Genomic DNA, 24,569 nt, shown 5'->3' with positions numbered 1-24,569 from the left:
ACGTCACTTTCCATATATGGACAGTGATGTTAGGGGCTTTTGAGATGCCGGAATCCCTGGCCAGAGCGTCAGCAACACTGCCTGGGGATTCCCACATCTCACAGCTCTTAATGTCACTGTCCATATATGGACAGTGCCATCAAGGGCTTTCCCAAGACAGGAGTCCCCGGCCAGAGCGCTTGCGATGCTTTGGCCGGGGACTCAATAGTTGAAAGCCCTGACATCACTGTCAATGTACGCTTAGCGCTGTGCCCAGGGAGATCTTTTGTGAGGACCAGGATCTGTTTGTAACAGCCGTCACAAGGATTCATTTATGAAAAACGGCCGTTAAAAACTGATCCATTGAGTTCTATTTTTGTCCTATTTTTTGACGGCGAATATTCACGGGCCGTTAAAAAAAAAAAAAAAAAAAAAAAAAAAAAAAGGATTATGAACCAATGGAGATTGTCAGTCATCCAGGTTTTATTTAGTTTGAAATCGGATCGTAGTCTCTTTTGCTTATTCATCTTTGCCCTTTCTCTTCCATTCAGGCCACACCTTATAACTTTGTACAATGAATTCCTCTTATTGCATTCCAAATTGGAGTGTTTGTATTTTTGGTATGTGGAAGATGTCCGTATATCAACCTTATCTAAGCATTGTGTATGTTGTCATTATGAGACTCGCAACTGATTTGTACGAAACGCATAAACCACTTTAAAACCAAATATGTATTTGTTCTAGTTATGCACCAAAAGGCAAATATTAGCCTGTCCGTACACAGACAACCCTCCAGTCATCATGTGGAACCAGTGTACTTCTTGAAGGTTCCATGTGATCTCGTTTTGTCTCCTTCCTGGCTATTGAGCCTGCGTGTCCATTTCAGTTTGAGCTCTTTTGACTTGATTTAATTTAGCTGATAGCTGGTTTTCAGGATTTTCATGGCTGAGTACCTTCAGTAAAGATATGAGCCTTGTATGGTTAAGAAGCATAGAGATTATACTGGTCCGAGAGAGCTGTGTGTGTGTTGAATTGCAGAATTTAATCTTGCAAACTGCATAGTAGCACCGGCCGTTCCGTTTGGATAATGCTTTTTTTTATGCTAAGCATATCAAACGCCAATGATACCTCAAACTGGTTTGACTGCGTAAGGCCCCATGCACACTACAGTATTTTCATCTATCCCGAAATACTGACCGTAAATACGGATCAGTAGGCATCCGTATTTTATCCGTATATACGGAAGGGTGTCCATAAATATGGTCTGTATTGCATCTGTATTCCGTCCGTATATACAGATCCTTACAAAAAGAGGGTGGTTGCAAATGAGGTCATCAACATGTTGCCTAGCAATGCTTCCATAAATATGGACGGTTTACGGATGCACATCAGTAGCCGTCCGTATTTATGGAAGCGCCCAGAAACTTCTATGAGAGAGTCCTTGGCGTAATTACTGACAAGAATAGGACAGGTTCTATAATTTTTTCAGCACGGACACCCACCAGTAAAATTACTGAAAGGTGTCCGTGGCCAATAGAAATGAATGGGTCCGTAATTGCTGTCCGTATTTACTGTCCGTAATTACTGATGAAAATTACTGTCCTGTGCATGGGGCCTCATAGTCCAATGAAAGATGGATTTCCTGTTGATTGAAACCAGTCATTTCCATGAAATGCCCAATCCATAGATCGCACTGTGCAATGTAAGGTAATTCTACAGTATTCTTCCTTCTGTATCCGTTTTGTAACGATTCTCACCAAAGAAGTAGATCCTCTAAGCCACAATTGGTTTGGCGCTGGCTGCACTGGGGTATAGCGTTTAATGAATCTCCCTTCTGTTCACCCTTAACCCCATCAAGACGGTATAGACTTTACTGGTCGGATTCCCAGGTTGCATTCCCCAGAATAGTCAACGATTGACTGCGGATGCGCTGTAGCTTAGAACATTAGCCGAGTCACAAGGATTAGACAGAATAGCAGTCAGGCACAATGTCGATACAAGGCGAATCACTAGAATTGGGGGACAAATTCAAAGGGCAAGACAGATGTGTAACTCAGAAACAAAGCCGAGGTCAGGAGTTAGGAACCGAGTCAAAATACGAATAATAGCAAACTGCAGGATGTACCTTGATCTGTAGACAAGGGATCCATGGACGCCTCTCCTTTTTAAATAGTCTTCTGGGTGGTCTGATGTTGTTAGTGGCCACTAGTCGCCATGGTAACCCGGCACGACTGGCAGATAGGAGCAGTAAACTCTGGCATCACTGGGGCAGAGGAGGTGTCCTGTTGCCTAGCAATGTAACGCGGCCGTCGGCAGTAACACCCCCATTTTTTTACATAAACCTTTGACAGTCCTGACCCTCAAACGTCCTACTGCAAGAGTTTTTTTGATGACTGTCACTTTTAAAACCGTATAGTGGAAGAGATTTAAGTTGTCTTACATCAGATTACTGTTAAGTGCCTGGTGTAAGAATTAAATTTCCCAGAATGCAGATCATCAGAGCAAAATTTATAGAGGTATTGAGAAATTAAAATATGCTATAAACTGCCCCCTGCTGTTTCCTTGCTGCTACAATTATAATTAATTTTATCTGTATTCAAAACGCAATAAAAATATTTATAAAAATACAAACTGCCAGTGCAGCTAAAGTACTGACAGACCTGCTAATTTCATGGCACTCATGTCGGTCTTGGCCTTAATACTAAACTATCAGACATGAGTGACAGACTGCTGAAATTGGTTTCAACTGTATGTTTATTGAGAGTTTTCAAAATACACACATAACATTAGGACGCATGGGCAGGCCATACAATCCATTTGACATAGCAGTAAATCCAAACAGACAAAACAAGACACCGGGGAAAAGACAAAAGGGGACAATCAGAGAGCAATCTACGGCCTAACCCTGAGATATCGGTAGCCAATACTTATCCCACAGATCCCACACCACTTTGAACCTGTCCAGCCGTCATACGCTCCATAGTGCGAATTTCCCTAATTCTAGTCATTAAGTCGATGTGAGAGGGAGGGGCAGTCTCTCTCCATTTCCAAGCTATCAAAGTCTTAGCGGCAGTGAGAAAGTGCCGAAAAAGTCGAGCTAGTGGCTTCAACAAGGACCTAGGAGGGACATTCAGGAGATAATAAAGGGGGTCTAGAGGAATATCCTGCTGTAACACCGCCGTCGCCAAATTCCTAACCTCCAGCCAAAACTGTTGGACCAGTGAGCAGCTCCAAAACATATGGAACAGGTCTCCTCTCTGATCTCTGCATCGCCAACAATCCGAAGGAATACCCGGATTGAAGCTATGCAGAAAGGCAGGGGTATGGTACCAAAACATAAGAATTTTCTATTGATTTTCTTTATATGCAGTGCAGATGGAAGTTTTAGCTGCTTGTGACCAGATAATCTGCCACAATGAGAGAAGGATAGATTTATTCAACATATATCTATGCCCAGGTGGAGGGGAGTTATCCGGAGTCAGCAGTATCGCGTAAATAGCGGATATAAGCCCTTTAGTGGTGGTAGTATGCCGACACAACATTTCAAAGCTTGTAGGTATAGTGACCCGCGTGGATCCGAAAGTTTGTTGCATGTAATTTCTGATCTGAAGATCGTGGAAAAATGTAGAAGAGGGGATGTTATGATTCCGTTGGAAATATGAAAATGGGTGGAGCACTAGCGTGTGAGGATCAGCCATATCGGCCAAATGGAATACCTCTATCCCCGTTCACAATCGGACTACCCGGGAGGCCAGACCGCTGAAATTGTATCAGAGAGGGCAGCAGAAAGTCAGCGACTGGCTCCCTTTAAAAGGAGTGTGTGGCCAGAATAGACTTTACACTAGAACATTTTATAGATGCCCTAATCGTGCTAAACTAGAGCACAGAATTGCACCCACTATACAGCGGCCTGAAGTGCTACAAAATAGTTCGCCCTACAATCTACTCCCAGCTTGTGAACCTCCCAGTAGGGGAGCTGAGCTGAATAGGACATAAGGCACCTCTCTAACCTCTTGTAATTCCCCGTTTTTAGTTCCCTTTAATAACCACATGCGCACTTTTTATCCATCTACTCATATTGACAAAAAAGGAAGGCTGGACAAAATAACAAAAATCTTCATGAGGGCAGATATGTTCGTACAAGCTGCAAAATGGTACATTATTTCCATTATTTAAAAAAAAAAAAAAAAAACTAATATAAGCTATAGCAAGAATATCTAAATTCATTTGGAAAATATTCTCCAGCAAAACTCGCTTTTAGTTACAATATCTAATTAACTGAAAGTAGCCCAAAGCGATCTCCCCTCTTCCAATCCATGACAGTCTGCATCAGATAATTTTAGCAATTCAGCCACTGATCCCTGCTAAAGCCTAGCTAAATGAATAAATCCCAATACTATCTTCTTTATTAACTGTATAATTTTTACTGTTGTCATCCCTAATTTTCTTAAGTCAATGCCCACATGTTGAATTTCTTCTTTTTTTTTTCCACTGGATCTTGAACATAACGGATTTGTAACTTTTTTACAGCCTTAATAACCTTGTGAGGCATGCCATGTGTCGTATGTTTGCAGAATTTATCTATAGGCTTCTATGGATATATAAAATATTACAGCAATGCTCTGTGGAGTCCATTATGAGATACATATTTTTCTGCGTACTGTCATATGAAATACAATTAGAATTTATCCGTAATACATCAACAGTGACACCTTCAGGTGACAAAAAATTCAATAAAATAAAGTAAAACAGTAATTGATAGGGGAACTGATACCTTACAGCTCTCTCATTCACACTCTTGGGCTTCATTGCACACAACCGTTGAGGTTTTGCAAAACCACAGATCCGTTGCGGTCCATTTGACCGCAAAAAGCCTTTGTTGTGCATCCGTGTGTCGTCGGGATTCATGGATCCACAAAAAAAGATAAGATTTCACCAGTTTAGTGAAGCCGCAAATCTGGACCGTAAAGTGACTTGTCCTGAGTTTTGCAGTCCGAATTCGCGGCCCCAGCACAGATCCGTGAATACCGTGGTTGTCTGCATTGGGCCATAAAAAAGGATGGGTCTGCAATTTATCCGAAAAATGTGGCTAAATTGCGGACTCGAATGCATGAGGCCTTATCTTAATGATCAGTGTAAGAATCTGGTTCACTTATGAGGCTCCTTGCCCCTCCTCCTAACTGTTAACTTACTCCGAATTTAATGCTTTTTCCATCTTGTCTGAAAGAGGATCTGTCACTAGTTTATGAATGGCTAATCTAATAGGTGCTATGATGCGGATCACTACAGTGTAATTTTTTTTCTAAATATGCTAATGTGGCTTTACTTTCCAAATGGGAGGTTAATGGCGGTGTAATGTTTTCTGTATGACGCTGTCCAATCAGTTCTCCTCTTTCCAGCCCAGCAACACAGCGTGATCATATAGTATACAGCTTACATTCCGACTTTCTTTTCAACTGGTGATATCTCCCGTTGTTTCACAGCTAGATCTGCGATCCTAGTGTCCTATGAAAGATTAGAATCTCATCTTTTATATGCCACCAGAACCACCCTTCTCCCTTCCCTCCAGTCTGTCTCTCACACTGTGTGAAGCAGCTTCATGCTGATAGGGCAGCGTCAGAGGCTGTGAGGTAGCTCCACCTCAGGAGAATCGCTGGTATTGACACCCATTTGTCTATTATACCCTCATTTGCATACTTAGAAAAAAAGGTCATAACTTTTAAAATAATAGACCTTTTGGGACACAATTTTCACTAGCATTATCAGTGTGATTGTGCCTATTAGATTATCTAGGAGATAGGGCATTACTAAACTAGTGACAGATCCTCTTTAAGACTGGTTTACACGGGCAGATTTCTGCCCATAACGAGTGGCGATGGACAATATAAGAGGTCGATAGGCACTCGTTAACAAGCCCTTTTACATGGGCCGATGCTTTCTGTATGGGGACGAATAATCGGGATTGCGATCGTTCAGTCCCTATCAGATTGCAGAATTGTCAGCATCACATCCCGTGTACAAGGGAAGATGTGCTGCCGACAACTATGGTCTTATAGACTGCACAAACGATTTGATCAGCCAAAGAACAAGCGTTTGCACGGCCAATAATGGGAAACGAGCATTCGATTATTGGCCTGTGTAAATGGGTCTTTAGACAAGCTGGACTCTCCGCTCACTGAAGGATCAGTTTACAGCTGCCCATATAGAGAGGGGAGGAAGCGACCAAGAGACACACAGATACTGCAGCAGCTTCATATTAAGAGTTATAGTTCACCCCAGTGTTGGATTCTCAGCTACATAGCTCATTACTCTTGTATAAAATCCTCCATGCTGCAGCACCTTCTTTATATCGATCGATCGATCTAGCTATGTGATAGAGATAAAATGGGAGAATCCTGCTCTCCTATGTGTGCTGTGTATATAAGACATGATAGCAGTTTGTCTCCACTAGCTTAGAGAAAACTAAGCCTGATTGGCTAGGTACGCTTTAATCTATTTTTAAAGTATAACTAACTTTGATGATAATTGTTTTGTCCATAAACGACCATAATAGGGGTTATTGTTGTGTTGAGGTTAAGCAGGTCGTCTTATCCACCAGGCTCACGTCACACCTGCATTGTCTTCCAATTACAATTCCTATACTGCGGTGTTTCCTGAATAATGTGTTGCTAATGGGAACACACCGTTCCCCTAATGTAAATCAAATGCTTTCCAATCGACTTCCGGAATAGCGCTTTGCCATGCTCTAGGGAAGAGCGTCATCAGGTGGAACATTTTCATTAGGAATTCAATTATATGCATTTGCTGCTGTCTTTTGGATTAGTCCACAGGGCTGTTTGAGTCCTTAATTTCTGTATCTTAACTTTTTAAAATTGTTTCCAGCAATGAGAGGATTTTTACGTTACAAAATGTTTTGAAATGTTCATTCGAAATATATCGGTGCCATAGTCCAGTTTTGGCCAAAAACTTTGGGAAGATTGGCGCATGCCTGTGTAGCACAAAAACATTGCGACGTTTTTACATTTTATGCTTCATTCTGCACTTTTTAAAAAATAGGTGTGGCTTTGCAAAATGGACGACAAATATATAATTTCTGCCAAAACTGGCGTAAATTATAGTGCAAATCCATGCCAGCTCGTGGCTTAATAAATTAGGCACATTTTACTCCTAACTTTCTTTACATGAAGACTGACATGAAATGTCTTAATAAATCCCCCCCAATAAGTCCAGCGTCCTGCAGAAACGATGGGAATGTAATTATTATCATGTCAATGGGTATCAATGTGCTGTTGCGGTTTTATTTGTTGGTGTTGTTATTATAAATATAGCTTTCATAACTTTTGCTTGGTGCTGATAAAGCTACAAGCCGTTTCTTTATAAAAATGTACAAATTCTTCTCAGCCAGTGCTGTAAATACAAGGCAAGATGAAGTCACTTGAGGCATTTCTGCTGCTCAGAAATAGATTTTTCCAGCTCTTGTGGTTTTCCTCCCACCAATAATCATTTACCCATGCAACTCCGTGGCCTCTTCCAGCATTCAAAAATGTCAGAATTAGGCACAACGAATAACTGAAACCACAACCTGCAAGGTTTGGAAAAATATATGTGTTCTTTGTATAAAAAACGCAATTATACAAGCCACTTATAAAATAGTGGAAAACCGTCTTTTAAATTGGTATTCACCCCATATAAAGAAGTCCTCAGAGCGTTAACTCAGGCCGGTGAGATGTTAGTTGAACCAGGCTTGAAATCCAATGGACATCTGCAGAGACTGACGTGGAGGGAGAAGTGCAGCGTTAGACTACGCCAGGTGCGACGTGGAGAGGATCCACCCCTTTCTCCCGTTTGAGAAAGGTGGGGATCCCCGAAACGTCGCACCTGGCGTAGTCTAACGGCGGTCTCTGCAGATGTCCATCGGATTTCAAGCCTGGTTCAACGAACATCTCACCGGCCAGAGTTAACGATCTGGGGACTTCTTTATATGGGGTGAATACCAATTTAAAAGACTATTATATAAGTGTCTTGTATAATTGCGTTTTTTATGCAAAGAATAACATATATTTTTCCAAACCTTGCAGGTTGTGGTTTCAGTTATTCGGTGTACCTAATTCAGTAATTTTTGACTATTTCTGAGATTGTGAAGCATCTCAAACGGCACACTACACCCCTATGAACTTTAAGGTCTATTTGATTATTTGCATACAGACTCTTCGAGCATTCGGCATCTCTGCTCAGCATTGCCGAGTTTCCTCTTCATATTTCATAGCTTATATTAACTGTGTGTGCCTTCCACTATCGGAGGTTTTCCATATGTCTTCAGGCACACGCTACAGATGTTGAGGGCTGGACTATCTGAGTAGCGCACAAACATTGCTGAAAGATCCCAGATGCCTGCGGTTTTCCTTGGGTCACAATATCTGTGTGAGCAATGCAGCCTTTCACTGCTAGTGATATGTCTATTACAGTATCCGCAGGTGACACGATGGATTCCAACTCTTAACACTATTTATTTCTCGAGTTCTGCCAGTAAGGATATGGCTCATTTTCAATCTTGCCTGTGGTCACTTTGCACTAAGAAAACAAATAAGCAGAACATTCATTACTGGGAAGACTGATGAAAGAAAGCAACTTCTTAAAATATACTACGTAAGGTAGAATCATTCACTAAAGGTTCTTGTGGTTAGCCGAGTAGTAAGTTAAATTTAGTGAAAGTGCCTGTTTTTCTAAAGTTTTATCTTAGGGCCTATTCACATTAGCGTTGCCCTTCCGTTGAGTGGTTCCGTGGGAGCTTTCTGTCGGGGGAACCCCTCAACGGAAAGGCAAACGGAAAACTTTGCTTCCGTTTTCATCACTGTTGATCTCAATGGTGACAGAACTATTGGTTTTCGTTTGTCACCGTAGTGAAAGGTTCCGTTTTTTTTTTTAATGGAATCAATAGCGCAGTCTAAGGTGGTCATAATAATGTGACTCGACTGGTTATGACCTTTTGTAACACTTGATGATACGCATCGTAGATAGATGACGGCTTTCAATTGCCCATGTTTTTCGATTGCTCACGTTTTTCTTCCTGATGGGCTTGTGCATATACATAGCAGCGTATTTGAGCAAGCAGTGCTGCAGTGTAAAACAACAGAGAAGCCGGACTTTATGAAGAGACAGGTGGTGTTTCTAAGAATGCCTCAGACATTGAACAATGCAGTTTAGGTAGAGTCACTGATCAAATATGTGCTCTTTTGGAGCAGTGCTTAAAGAAGCACTCCAGCAAATATTTTTATTTTTGCCTTTTATAGTGCAGTATAGGCTATTATTAAAGAGCAGCTGTAGTTTCAGGAAACTTTTTTGACACAGACCCCCACTGATCAAAAGTTCTGACCTGTCACTATGACATGTCAAACTTTTCCTGAAATGACAGATACTTAAAAAGAATAATGTAGGGGTTCCTGTGTATGCTTTGTGTATACCTGTTTTAGTTGGTCATTCCTTTAGTTGATGCCTGCCATCTAGGTTCCTTTTTCCCCCTCTGATGTGGTTCCCCTAATGCAGCCTACATTTCCCATCATGCCTCTGACTTTGCAGAGGCAGAAGGGGCGGAGTCTCATCACACAGGACAAAGAGCATAGCAAGTGCAATCTAAGTGCAGCAAGTGATAAATCAGTGACACAGAACTTCTCTACTCACACCCTAGGGCTTCAGTATATTCCTATTTGATGCAGTTTCAGCCGGTCTCATCGGTCTCCTGCTTGTGATAGATTTCTCTCTGTCCGCTCTTACAAGCAGGAGGAATGGGAGAGCCGTGTGAAGCTGCACACAGAGCTCGCATATAGTATAGAAGGCAGTGTGAGTAGGGGACTTTTATAACTGCAGTTAATCATTGTATGGACTCGCCTATTATATCACCTCATGCTTTGTCCCTTTAGATAGGGAAGACATCATCTCTTCAGCAGCATTATACACATGGGGGGGGGGGGGACATACAGTGAAACAAGGAGGGTGGAGCTGGGTGGGGAGGGGTTTCAGGGCTGCCAGGAGGGATTTGATAGGCGATTATGTAATCCTGTAATTCACAGCATGTCATCTACACAGGGGATAGTGACCTCCTGTGTACACGCGGGAGCATGGTCTCTAGTGGTGGTCACATGATACAGCTGCCCATAATGAAAGGGTTCAAAATGCATGATCTGTGCAAAATCAAATTTGCTGGAGTTCTTCTTTAAAACTAGCCAAGCAGCCAGAATGAAGAATTAAATGACAGGCAGTCGCTACCCATAAGTAGTGTTTTTAAGAGCACAACTGCACATTTATTTTATACATTACAATGCAAATTAAAATATTTAAGGTAATGTATGAATAAGAGAAATATTTTTTTCCCCTAAATGTATAGTTGAGTAATTTTAAACCTTATTCTGGAGGAGGCCATTGTCTGTCTGGACTGTGCAGAAGGGGGTGTGTGGATTATGAGGGAAGTTAATGGTGCGAGAAATGTTCCCTATGAAAATATTGTTCATGATGATGTAAACTCTGCACTTATTTAATACACACCGGCTCTCTAGACACCCAAGATTGGCTGCTGTGGCAGTCACATGGGATGAAACGGCATCCCTGGAGGCCGGCCCTCTGACTTCTTACAGGCCGTCCTCTTGAAATGATGTTTCATCTCATGTGACCGCCGCTACAGCCTGTGATTGGCTGCAGTGGTCAAATGGGATGAAACTTCATCCCAGGAGGTCGCACTGGAGGGAGCAACACAGACTTCTGCGTAACTATGAGGGTTTTTTTTAAGTTCTTTTTTCTGAGTTGCGTTTTTTGTGGGGGGAATCGCTGTGAACCAGTCGCAAAAAAACGCAACAACTGCTGTTTGGTCAATTTCTGAACGTTTTTCCGCTCAGTATTTACGCAGCGTGTGGATGAGGTTTGTTTTATCTCATCCACTTTGCTGCTACTGTATTTGCTGTGGATTTTCCACAACGAACTCCGTTGCAGAAAATCCGCAGTATTTATGCAACGTGTGAACTGACTCTAAAAGTGGTAAACACGGGCGATATCTGCTCGTGTACAACCACCCATACTACGTGTGCAATAGAATTGTTTGGGATTATTACACCAACAAGAAAAAAAATGTAGCTTTGGGAGGATAAAGGAATTCTTGGAAAGACTGGAAACAATGATGCCTTTTTTTCAAGGTGAACTTTAGAAACGTTTCTATTAGTGAGGGTATGTTCACACGGCTTATTTTTCAGCCGTAAACGGCCGAAAGATCGGAAGTAGAATGCTGCCAAATATCTGCCCATTGATTTAAATGGGAAAAAGGCGTTCTGTTCCGACGGGGCATTTTTTTACGTGGCTGTTTTAGAAAAACGGCCGCATAAAAAAACGCCAGCGAAAAAGAAGTGCATGGCACTTTTTGAGCCGCTTTTGGAGCCGTTTTTCATTGACTCCATAGGAAAACCGCTCCAAAAACGGGCGTGAAAAACGCAAGTGGCTTAAAAAAACGTCTGAAAACAGCTCCCATATTTTCATAGTTTAATGATTTTATTTATCATTAGAACGTCAATAATGCTGAGTGTACCACTCCTCGAACCTCCAAGGAGCTCCTCTGAATCCATCAGAACAGGACAGATGGAATCATGCCCAGGGGTGTGTCTCTTGGTTTGACTTTGTGTGATTTTTGCTGATTTATACAGAACATTTTGTTTGTTCGGTGCTCCTACAACACAAAGATTTGGAATGCATTATAAGACGACTTTGCAGTAACATGTCAGCGCTGAGATATGTATTTGAAAAATCGTACTCTTAAGTGTGTTTATAAAACATATGCTTGATGCTGGGGCGAGCTGAGCTAATAAAGTCTTTTTTTGGCAGGTAACTTATTTTTAATTACCTGTATGTATTGGAGTTTGTTTCTAATTTAAGAGTATATTTATAGTTTCTCCATCTAGTTTACTAAGTAGTTTATATAAATCTGGCATAGAATTTCTGTTTTTCAAACACTTGCACATTCAGACTTCTACAAATAACTTTAAAGCGGACCTACCAACATAATATGCAGGCCTATTTTAGGGCAGCATGTTATTAAAATCGGTCCGCAGTACGATTAGCCCAAACAGCATAAAAAAAATATTGTGCGGTTTGGCTAATGCCGAAGGGTGCGGCCCTGACAAGGTCGCTACGCGGCCACCAACCGTGTTGGCACTATGTAGGAGCGGCTGTCAAATACCTCGTTAAGGGGTATTCCAGTATGTGCCGCTCCATTCATTCTCTATGGGAGCGCCGGAGATAGCCGAGTGCAGTGTTCGGCTTTTTCCAGCGCTGCCATAGAGAATGAATAGAAGCTAAGTTGTTGTAATTTGCAAAATCGTGCGGCCATAAGGGGTGTATTAATTCATGGCCGCACGATTTTGCAGATAAAGGGACGGTTTACCCGCGTTAACATACGGCCACTAACAGGCTGTTTGACAGCCGCACCGAACATGGTGACGGTGGGTTGTTAGCCACATTGCATCCGTGTCCGGACTGCTCCGTGTGGCCCTACCCATACAAAGAACGCATCTGACTCAGTCATGAGTCCGCTGTATTAATGAGGGGAATGCTCACCCCATGAATACAGCAGGCTCATAGCTGCTTGCATGGCTCTTTCCGTAACTCCCATAGACTTTATAGGAGAGGGCCACATGCGGCCACCTCCTCTTTGAAATGTATGGAGAATGCATCAGCTGGAAATCAGAAGTCAGCCAACCCACAGGCATCCTCTTGATATGCTCTAAATGCCTAAAAAAGGAATACTTTAAGTACAGATCATGGAAATCTGTTATTACTGGAATTCTCTTAACTTCACAGCTGCATTGATACAGCTACTTCTAGGGTTGAACAATATAATTGTTTTTTTGTTCTTAAATGTGTTTTCCAGTCCCATAAAATTGATGGCCTATCCTCAGGATAGGCCATCAATAGCTAATCGATCCGACTCCCGTCACCCCCACCGATCAGCATGATCTTGCTAGATCATGATGTGCTGTCACTTACTCACATTAACATTACTGAAGTGTCTTGAGAGTGAATAGACATCACCTCCAGCCAGGACGCGATGTCTATTCACAATCCCACTTCGGTAACGTTTGTGTGGGACTTAATGACCGCACACGTGATCTCGCGAGATCACGCTGGCTGTCATTAACTTCCACACAAACGTTACCGAAGTGTCGGGATTGTGAATAGACATCGCGTCCAGGCTGGAGGTGATGTCTATTCACTCTCAAGACACTTCAGTAACGTTAATGTGAGTAAGTGACAGCTCAGCGTCATCTCGCAAGATCACTATGTGCTGTGTACATGAATGGAGAGAAGTGTATGACACTGAATGCCCACTTGGTCAAAAGCTAAAAAACGCCCAGTTGGGCATTCAAGTCATTAGCATAGATCTAAAATAGGTCATAACTTGGTCAAAATTAATAATTTTTCTAAATAAAAAAACCACTGCTGTTATCTACATTACAGCTCCGATCACGTTATGTAGAAGATAGGGCACTTATAATGTGGTGACAGAGCCGCTTTAAAAAAATCAATTGAGAAATGATGCATTTAGTTTTGTAGATTTGTTGAAGAATTTTTAACACTGCCATATGACTTCCGTGTTGTGTGTATACACAATATTCACCTATTTATTTCTTTATTTATTACAGAAGAGAAAATACTCCTTTCCAAGAAGGAAAAAACAAAACAAAGGCGAGAAAGATGGTTACAGAGTAAGTATGAGTTTCCTAAAGCTCTTGCAAAAAAAAAAAATGTTTATTGCTCAGATGAACAGACCTCTTCGATTCCTTGTCATGAGACAGAAGCATTCCCAAAATAGGTGGACCTGATTGATTTGCATGATATAGTTACTCGGCCACTGTCCTTCCTCAACTACGCCAGCTCCAGTATCTCCAGTTATTAACTTCTATTGTCACAATCTCCAGTCTAATAAATGTTCCATGAGCTCAGCTCCAGGCATGGAAATATCTGTATTATTCATGATTTGAACATAGAAATGCATTTATCCTCTTTACTTATTGTCATTCGAAGGCATGTTGCATCTACACTTTATTTTGTTAAATCTAAGCTGCACTATATGGACAAAAGTTTAGGGACAACAGTCTTGATCATTGAATTCCGGTGTTTCATTGAGTCCCATTACCACAGGTGTATAAATCAGGCACCTAGCCATTCAGTCTACCTTTAGGGTATGTTCACACAGGCCAGATAGGCTTCGTGAAAGTACACAGCGTATGCGTCCTGGGACCTGCAGGGCATTCCACCCCAAAAAACGCACCAAATTGTGGTGCAGTTTTTCAGACGGGATCACCACTGCCGAAAGCAGTGGTTGAAAACAAACGAAAGCTAATACTTACCCCGTTCTCCGTTGTCATAGCGGCGCATCCCTTTGTTCTCTGTAGTCTTGCCTCCTAGGATGGCGCTGCAGCCCATGTGACCAACTTCAGCAGTTACATGGGATGAAATGTCATCCCAAGTGACCGGCCTGGACAGAGACTAGAAACTGTCGCTATGACAACGCGCGGGTGGGAAGTATTAGCATTTTTATTAATTAAAAAAATAAGTTTTCTTTTTTTTCCCGATGCAAAAATTGCAACACTTGCTATTTGTTATTTGAATTCAATGGGGAAAACCCGCAACGGAAGAGCGGCGATTCTGAAGCATAAATTGACATACTGCTCAATAAAAAAAACACTGCAGGTCAATTTATTAACGCTTTTTCGGCTGTTTTTAATTTTTTTTTCTGCTGCTTCCGGATGACAGTTGTTAAATCTCATCCACTCTGCTTTTACTGTATTACGCTGCAGATTTTCCGCAATGAAATCAGAGACAGAAAATCTGCAGTGTTTACGCTGCGTGTGAACATGCCCTTCCAAACATTTGTGAAAGAGTAGGTCGTTCTAAATAGCTCACTGAATTGGGGCATGGTCCTGTAATAGGATGCAGCAAGTCAGTGACATTTCTTCCCTCCTAGATATTCCACCATCCACTGTGAGTGTTATTATTGCAAAGTGGAAGCGTTTCTATAAAACATGCTTTTATCGTGCAAAGGTACCAATACATATTTGGTACCGCTGCAAAAGTAACAACATGTGGAATAAATATGTTCTTTATACTGCACGTTAAACAGTGTAAAAAAGAAACACAAAAACAACAACCTGAATGATGTGTTCCCCAAAATGGTGCCAAGAACACTACAACTCGTCCCGCATAAAAACAAGCCATCATGCAGCCACATTGATGAGGGGAATAAAAAAAGTTATATCATTTGGAATGCAGGAATACATAAATACAAAAAATATCTAATTGCCTGCTCCTGAAGGACGAAAACAGGCCGGTCCTTAATGGGTTAAAATAATGTTTATTACAGAGTGAGGGCATGTTAGGTGCCTGCAGTGCTTGGCCATATTGAGGCGATGTTCACATCTGTGTTCGTTGTTCCATTTTTCTTTTCCGTCATAGGAACAGGAAAAAATGGTAAAAAAACTCGGAAGTTCAGAATCCATCTCATGACAGACTCCAAAGGCGCCCGACGGAACCCGTTGACTTTAATGGGTTCAGTTTTGTTCTTGTAAATTTTTCTGCAATCTTTGGAGGAATCTCTAACGGAGGCTCATTATATGTGAACACAGCCTTAATATCCTGTAACCATGGCACTGCTGGGTAACTTTTAGGGCAGGGCGTCTCAATCTTTCTCTACTGGGGCCTCTTTAGCCAGAAACCGGTGATGCCTGGGTCTCACCATTGGTTGTTAGTCCATTCCAAATTCTTTAAAACTTTCCTTAATTTATCTGAATATTTATCTCCTGAAGTCAGTAAAACATTAAAATTAGCAGTTTAGTTTATTTGCCTTTGAAACAGTGTTTCTTAGGCTTCGGTCACATCTGCGTCGTGGTTCCGTTCATGGGCTCTGTTGGACCTTTCCATCAGCGGAACCCATGAATGGAAACCATAGCTTTCCGTTGGCAAGGGTGTCGCATCCATTCCAAATGGTGTCCGTTTGTCTCCCTTCTGTAAGGTTTCCGTTTTTGTTTTTTTTACAGAATATATAACGTTGTCGACTGCGCTATTCATTTAGTCAAAACAACGGAAACCTTACAGAACGGTGATAAACGGAAACCATTTGCAACCGATGCGTTACCATTAAAATCAAGGGTAATGCAAACGAAAAGCTATGGTTTTAGTTCCCCTGACTGAAAGGTTTGACGGAACCCACAAACCCATAGAGACATATCACATCAATGTTCCATGTGAGCCGTCTTCAGCCTGACAGGGAGTGCTGATCACAGCCGAAGGTGCACAGCGCTGAGCGGAGTGCTTCTGCACCTTTGTTTCAGCAATGGTGGGGGTCTCCGCACTCGGACCCCCACTGATCCAACTTTTGTTTGTCTCACTGCTACAGCATGAGAAAAAAACGTGGTAAGACCGCATGTTAAATACACAGGATTTCTTGTTAGGGTAAGCACATACAGAGTTTTTTTCAGGCAGGAAAATGTATTTTGAGGCAGATTTTGACCTTCCTGCACTCTTTGCCGTGTTTTTTGCGGTGTTTTTCGGCCGCAGCCAGTAAGCGCCGCGGACAAAAATCAGTAAAAGACTCTTTCTCTGCCTCCCATTGATGTTCATAAGAGGACAGAGACCGAAACGCCTGAAGAAAGAGCATCACTCTTCTCTTTCCCGCCGGGTGTTTTTTGGCGTGGTTTCCGCTTCAAAAACAGCACCAAAAAAAACTGTGTGAACTAGGCCTTAGAGTTTTAGGAAATTGTTCTTGAACGGCTTCTATGGAAACTGCATTACGATACCGCATATTAATACAAAGTGCCGTTTTATGCTGTGTGCTTTTCTCCTTTAAAGTCAATAGCCACAATAAAACGGCAAAGAATAGGGCAAACCGCAGCAGCATACCCTAAAAACTGCTAGGTTGTTAGTCTTTTATTATGTGAATTCGATTTTAAGAAATCCTGTTTATTACAATGTAATATCTGGTCACTGTGGTAATTCATTGCCGTGGACAAACTAGCAAGTTCAAACAAAAGTATATTGTTTGTTTGTTTATTTGCAAAGACTCAGACAATTTTACCATAAGGGCCTAGAGCCATTAAATAATGCCATGTGATTGTGTCACTTGACCACTAGATGTCACCATAGATGACACGTCACAGTGACTGTAGTGTATGGTTACTATTATTATTCTGCCCCATCTACGAACATAAAGGCTATGTACATCTTTTTGAAAGGCATTTTTTTTTTAAAATGGTATATCTGTGTGATTGGTGCAACTTTATAATTTGTTTTTATTAGTTATTCTTTTTAAGATGCAGCTGCTCTGTATTCTGTATACAGAGTAGCAGTATCGTGCACCAAATACTGTTCCTGTTGGGTCTGCGGGACTGACGTGTTCAGTGTCAGCGGGTCTTGTGTTTCTCTGACACGCAGGATCAAGCTGTTAACGATCACATCTTAGTTCGTAACTTAGTAGTGATAATTACCACACAGGACCCGCTGACACTGAACCCGCCAGATCCGCGGACCTCACGGGAACAGTATTTAGCGCACGATACAGCTACTCTGTTTACAGAATACAGTTAGCTGTATCTCAAAAAGTAAAAATATTTTTTGTTATAATCAAAACGAATTAGAAAGTCCATTTAGTAAACTTTTTTTATTAAAAAAAATAAATATATATATATATATATATATATATATAAATAAAATCTTTCAAAGGTTTACATAGCCTTTAATGAAGATTACTGAGAAGTTTATTCTTTTTGTATTTCTGGTATTCGGAATTCATCCCCAGCTTTAGTAGTGCAAAATATGAAAATTTTCTGGTCTTAAAATGTTAAGGGCTTCAGATATTTCGGACTGTTCATTCAAAAATAGTTAGAGCCCCCTAAGCCCTTTTCTAACATTCTGCTTGTCTTAGGGCTTCCTAGTTTAGCGTCAGATCCCACTTATGCATACACAGAAGTGTCATTGAAGCGAGCCATGGCAGCTGTTCTAGCGCACAATGATGGCTGGGGTGGATAATTTACTGTGTCACCAGCATGTTTCTGTTGCACCACAACATCTGTCTTTAGTTGCACTTTTTGCCTGGCTTCCCTCCACTTCAATCTGGCCCTTTCTTGTTTAGAGTTTAAAGCCTTTCTTCATAGCCGTTCTCCACTTTGCAACCTACTTCCTAGACATTCTCTACATAGAGATGAGCTCAGGGGCGGACACAGACAGCTGGGGGCTCCCTGTGCAAGAACAGCATATGGAAGATCACCAACCTTATGTCGCTCTAACAATCTCTCAGTAATTGTCAGCCATAAAATGTATTTCCTCAGGCATTTTACATGCAATCTAATAGACAGAAGAAGAATTCTTTAAGGTGACAGTGGCCCCCTTACCCACTGGGCCCTGGTGCCGTTGCACCAACAGTCCGCCCCTGGATGGGCTTTCCAACACACGTAGTTATTTCTTATTCTTTGTCTCTAGGAATTCCTTGCTTCGGGAACGCTTTTTAGCCTACAATTAATGTGAAATTGTGAAATCTACACAAATGTGTTTACACCCATGGGTGTAAAAACTTATCAGAGATCTAAATCAATCGATCTGAAATACCTGTTCTTCAAGCTATACTGGGAAAAAGTCCAAAATGTATGTTTAGGATTTCTGGTATAATTTGTAGTATTTGCAAGTATGTATGTATTTCTGTTAACATTATTGAGTAGGCGTCTCATAAAACTTATTATACGCACTTATAGAAGTTAAGGGTACTTTAAAACGCTACTTAAAACTTCTCACAACATGTTGAATTGTCTACCATAATAACAAGCAACAGTAAATAACATTTAAAGCGACTGTCCAGTTGTAAAATCTATTTGGAGAATGGGCTGAATAGCCATTTTCAGCCATGACCTCGTTTCTACTGTAGAATCGTGCTAAACGCCATGAGCGAGCACCCGCCACCGTGACTTTTAGACTACTGCTTCTCCCCAGTGGCAGTATGGTGTAGTTAAAGGGCCATTGAATGCAACGGACAAGCAAAGCTGGTGATGGAACTCGCTAGCGTCTGTACTCCCCCTCTATTCTGGAGCTGCAGGCTGGAAGAGGAGTTGGGCATTTTATTATTCTTATTTATTTTTTATTATTCTTATTTTTTTTTAAATACACACTGAGTATTTCCAGTCATGAAACTGGATAGTCGCTTTAATCATTTGGAGATTAGGGTTGTTACCAGTTATAATCTGTTGACCGATCACAGTTCTGTTTATAGTTCTGATAGCTCTTTAACCCCTTAATGACCGCCGATTAGCCTTTTCACGGCGGTCATTAATGGGCTTTATTCTACAGCGCCGCTATTCCACGGCGCTGCTGTAGAATAAAGTAAACAGAGCAGGGAGCCGTGAAATCTCCCTGCTCTCAGCTGCCAGAGGCAGCTGAGGGCTGGGGGCGTCCCTGCTCTGCCGGGTGAGATCGATATTAGTATCGATCTCACCCGTTTAACCCTTCAGATGCGGTGCACAATAGCGTGCACCACATCTGAGTGGTTTTGGAGAGAGGGAGGGCGCTCCCTCTCATCCCACCGACACCCGGCGATAAAATCGCCGAGTGTCTGTGTCTTCTATGGCAGCCGGGGGTCTAATAAAGGCCCCCAGGTCTGCCTGGGGCGAATGCCTGCTAGATCATGCCGCAGGCATGACCTGGCAGATGCCTGTCCGTGTTAAACGGACAGGCAGTAAATACACTGCAATACAAAAGTATTGCAGTGTATTATAATAGCGAAGTCCCCTAGTGGGACTAGTATAAAAGTAAAAAAAGTTTAATAAAGTGAAAAAAAAATAAATGAAAAACCCACTTTTTCCCCTTACAAAATGCTTTACTATTAAAAAGAACTACAATAAAGCAAAAAAGTTACACATATTTGGTATCGCCGCGTCCGTAACGACCCCAACTATAAAGCTGTTACATTATTTAACCCGCACGGTGAACGCCGTAAAAAATTAAATAAAAAACAATGGAAAAATTGCAGTTTTCTGTTAATCCTGACTTAAAAAAAATGTGATAAAAAGTGATCAAAAAGTCGCATCTACTCTCAAATGGTACCAATAAAAACTGCAAGTCGTCCCGCAAAAAACAAGACCTTATACAGCTATGCCGACGCAAAAACAAAAGTTATAGCTCTTCGAATGTGACAATGGAAAAATGTAAAAAATGGCTTGGACATTAGGGCCCAGAATGCAAGCAGGGGGAAGGGGTTAAGAACTTTGCTCTTCTACTTTCTGTTTACTTTGAATATTTTCTATATATGTTTTTTCCTTTTGGAATGTAAAAGAAATCTATTTACTTAAAGCCTATCATTTCCTCTAGAAATTGAGGCCTTGAAATTGGCTCAGCAGGCAAAAAAGGAACAGGCCAAGAGAAAAGCTACACCAGTCGTTGGGGACCTGCAACCGCTGGTGGATGCCTTACCTGAGCTGTCAGAACTGACCTCTGCCCGTAAACCCAAAGCGCCTAGGAAGCAGCCTAAGGAGTAAGTTGTTTTCTAAGTTCTCTGTTATTCATTATTCATATAGGTACATTCATATATGTGTCTATATATAAGTGATCGAGTGCACTTTACATTTATTGGGATGAGGTAAAGTACTAAGAATGGGGCATGTTTATCAATAGCGGTACACCAATATGTAAATTGGATACAGCAGGTTCCCCTTTTTTCTCAATGCAGTGAGCCCCTCTTACAGTGCCGGTCAAAGTGTGCTCTGCGCCTCGTTTCATTGTATCTAGCACACTGTTCATGGCACGGTAAGCCATAGTTGACCCCCATTAGTAAAAATGTAAGTTTATCTGTATATACTTTACCAGTATTTTTGGCAGTATAGAGTTAAGATATTCGGCCCACAAGTCACCCCTTGTAATATTGTCGTCTTTGTTTAACCCAATGCCTATTTGCATAGGAAAGCTTTTGTGAATAGTACTGCAGGTGTCTCCCATCAATTGCGGAGCGTGGGGTTTTTTTTCCACTTTTTTTAATCCAATGAAGTTAATTTCTAAAACATATAGAATAGTTTAGTGATGGCAGATGACCAGTATCACGTCATTAAAACAGCCTTGGTAGTTGAGTTTAAGGGTCAGTTCACACTGAGGGGTTTTTTTTGGCGCTGATTTTGACGTGGAAACCGCGTCGGAATCTGTGCCAAAAAAACTGCCGAAATCACCTCCCATTGATTTCGATGGGAGACAAAGGCATCTTTTTCCTGAGCGGCTTTTAGCTGGGAAAAAAAAGCGGTATGTCCTTTCTTGCTGCGGTTCCGCCTTTTGACCTGCAGTTGAAATCAACGGGAGGCAGAAAAAGCTTTTTCGCTGCGTTTTTTGACCACGGTGCTCAATGGCCGGGGGTCGAAAAATGTGGCAAAAAGGCGCAGGCTAAAGGAATTTTGAGGCAGATTTTTTTTCTGCCGGAAAAATAATTTTGTATGAACTGGGCGTAAGTTGTTAGTAGGAGAAGTTTTTAATAGTTTAGAACTTTTTTTTAGTCTTTTTTTTTTTTTTTTTTTTTTTTTTACCCCTGATTACTTTTTTGTCTATCACATATGAATTTGGAGATAAATACTTTATTCCTTTCTTAACAAGGCGCAGCGTTTTTTTTTAAATTTTTTTATTCTTTCAAGTCATTAATAGTTCCGATTCTGAAACCACAAAATAAAGCAGCAACCCACAGGAGGTATGCACACCCGCACAGGGAAAATCAAATGAGGGCCGCAAAGGATAATGTGACCCTCTTGTGGTGAAAACCCAAAATAAGGGATAGGACCAGACTACGAATGACAAATACTCTCTATACCATATGAGATAAAGTTCTATGTGCTCCAAAGAATATCTCACAGGGCGCGAGGCGCATGATGCAAATGCATATGTGAAGTGAATATAACCAACTCCGTTATACAAAAAGCATGGTGTAGTATAAAGACTCGCCCCACGGGATGCATAATATATACTATGCAATACAAATGAACAAAAAAAAAAGGTGGAACAAAGATAATAAGGGAGCGTGAAGTCTGGCCAAAGCAGACACCACAAATGAAGGCTTATTGCTGGTGTCTGTGTTGGTTATATTCACTTCACATAGGCTATTGCATCATGCGCCTCGCGCCCTGTGAGATATTGTTTGGAGCACATAGCACTTTATCTCATATGGTATAGAGCGTATTTGTCATTCGTGGTCTGGTCCTATCCCTTATTTTGGGATTCTGTGGGCTTAAGAGGCTTTCATATGGACATATATAGTATGTATTAATAAATTAGAGAAATTCTATTTTGGCTAATCTATTTTCCCCTTGAGAATATTGACCTGGGTATGTCTGACAGATGTCATTGAATACACTAGAATAAAATAAAAACAATATGACAGACCCCTGTAAGTCCGAGTAACGTGTCAGCAGGTTCCCACATCCACCGAATACCAGAATGCTGTCTCTTGTCATGAGAGGACTGTGAGGCATCACGTGACCATATCGACTCTACCTCCACTGGTATTATGAGCCCTGAACGAGAATTTGAGGTGACGTTGAAAATTAACATGTCATTGCTCATACCTGAGCGGCGTCTATATATACCTGCTGCCCCTGTTAGCATCATAATCTTCTTGTAAAAATTAGGAAACATACAAAAGCCAAAAGCAGTAAAAAAAATTACTCAGTTGCCCTGTGTTATATATGCAAGAGCGGGTTCCTGAATATCAGAACCAAGGGAAGCAAGGTTTGGGATCTGCTGATCAAGTAATAAACTTGGGAATGTAATAAACTTTTTACTGAAGTTGTTTCTTCATAACTTCCTAAACCTTCCTTCCTCTGGTTCTTATATTCGGGAACCACGCACTGGCATGTATCACTGGAGTAGGACCAGCAGCCGCGTCATCTTTTTTTTTTTTTTTAGATCTACGAGGCCCTTAGTAGAGTTGGGCCTTACCTAGCACAATCCTGGGAGGTGAGCAGCAAATTGGCTTTTTAAGCGTACCCTCAGTTGGTAGGATTTTACCCTATTGTGCGCTGTTTCGATTTACCATTTAGAATCTGCCTTGTATATGACTGGGTTGAGTATACAGTCCAGGAGCATATATAGAGTTTAGTAAATTCTGTATTTAACATTTCTGTAGCACAGAATGAGCTATATACCTATGAAGATCCTTCTGTGGAACATAACAGTTTATGTCCTTGCTAGTGATGAATAGTGGACAGATGCGATGCCGTGAGAACAAAGAATTAAATTCTGCAGTGACGTAAAGGATCTTGTTTAGAGCAGGTTTTTTTTTGGTTTTTTTAAACCCTCATCAGGGATACTAAGGAATTAGGGGATTTTTGGATCATCGTTGTATTTTTAATCCAGTGATTTAGGTTTTATATTTCCTTATGTGGTGCTGTGTGGTAATACACCTTCTGCTGAAAAGATAATGTTACAGAAAATCTACTCTTTTAGAATATGAAATTTTATCATTGAGTTTTAGCCCTATGATTTTTAATATTATAAGAGTACAATGTATATAGAATGTGCATGTTCCAGATGAAATACATAGTAGCACAGTTACATTTTATTTACTTCTGATTTATATTTTTTTACTAATCTCTAATAATGCTAGATAGTCGGAAAGGGGGGTGCACCCTCGGACAAATTTTTTATTTTATTGATAAAGCGGTTTAGTAATGAATGAATAACTTTGCTAAATAAATCTGCAGCCAGCAGTGTAAACAATGGATATATTTTGGATTGGTATATCTAGTGAAGACTAGGAGATGCATTTTACTTACAGAGCTACAGATTGCTTCTGCCAAGACTAGTATTCCCTCTTACCGGCCACTTACAGTAACCGTGCCGGAACCTCCCCGCACCACCACCGCAATTGCCTGAAAAAGGGCATTGTACTTATGTATGTGTGGCTGGTAAAATAAACCACAAGGCATTTTGAAAAACAATGCCTTTTGTGTCATATCTCCATTTCTGAAGATTGTATGTATGATCTATGGCAGGTAGGCCTTTGAGACTTGCACCGAACATTTTACTAAAAAAGCTGCTGTCCAACCCAAGTGTGTCTATAAGCAGCATGGCATGGGAGCTTGGCAGAGGTATCAGAGATACTTGGCTTAAAGAGACTCTGTCACCACATTATAAGTGCCCTATCTCCTACATAAGGAGATGGGCGCTATAATGTAGGTGACAGCAGCGCTTTTTATTTAGAAAAACGATCTATTTTTACCACTTTTAGCGATTTTTTTTAGCTTTATTCTAATTCGTTTCTTAATGCCCAAGTGGGCGTGTTTTTACTTTAGACCAAGTGGGCGTTGTACAGAGGAGTGTATGACGCTGACCAATCAGCGTCATACACTTCTCTCCATTCATTTACACAGCACATAGCGATATATGGGCGCTATAATGTAGGTGACAGCAGTGCTTTTTATTTAGAAAAACTATCTATTTTTACCACGTTAGGAGCGATTTTAGCTTTATGCTAATTAGTTTCTTAATGCCCACGTGGGCGTTGTACAGAGGAGTGCATGACGCTGACCAATCAGAGTCATACACTT

The 24,569-nt window shown here is 41.2% G+C and overlaps 1 protein-coding gene across 1 annotated transcript in view; it reads left to right on the top strand.

Annotated features, from left to right (window-relative positions):
- Positions 1–24,569, top strand: part of SLX9 (SLX9 ribosome biogenesis factor) — a 111,643-nt gene that overhangs the window by 60,143 nt on the left and 26,931 nt on the right. The window contains exons 3-4 of the mRNA XM_075831196.1: positions 13,656–13,718; positions 20,362–20,524. Of these exons, the coding sequence (XP_075687311.1) occupies positions 13,656–13,718; positions 20,362–20,524 (226 nt within the window). The remainder of the gene's footprint in view (positions 1–13,655; positions 13,719–20,361; positions 20,525–24,569) is intronic.

The sequence above is a fragment of the Rhinoderma darwinii genome, chromosome 6, assembly GCF_050947455.1.
Source record: "Rhinoderma darwinii isolate aRhiDar2 chromosome 6, aRhiDar2.hap1, whole genome shotgun sequence".
Lineage (NCBI taxonomy): Eukaryota > Metazoa > Chordata > Amphibia > Anura > Rhinodermatidae > Rhinoderma > Rhinoderma darwinii.
Note: the sequence above shows the minus strand (reverse complement) of the source record. Positions and strands in the feature narration are given on the sequence as shown.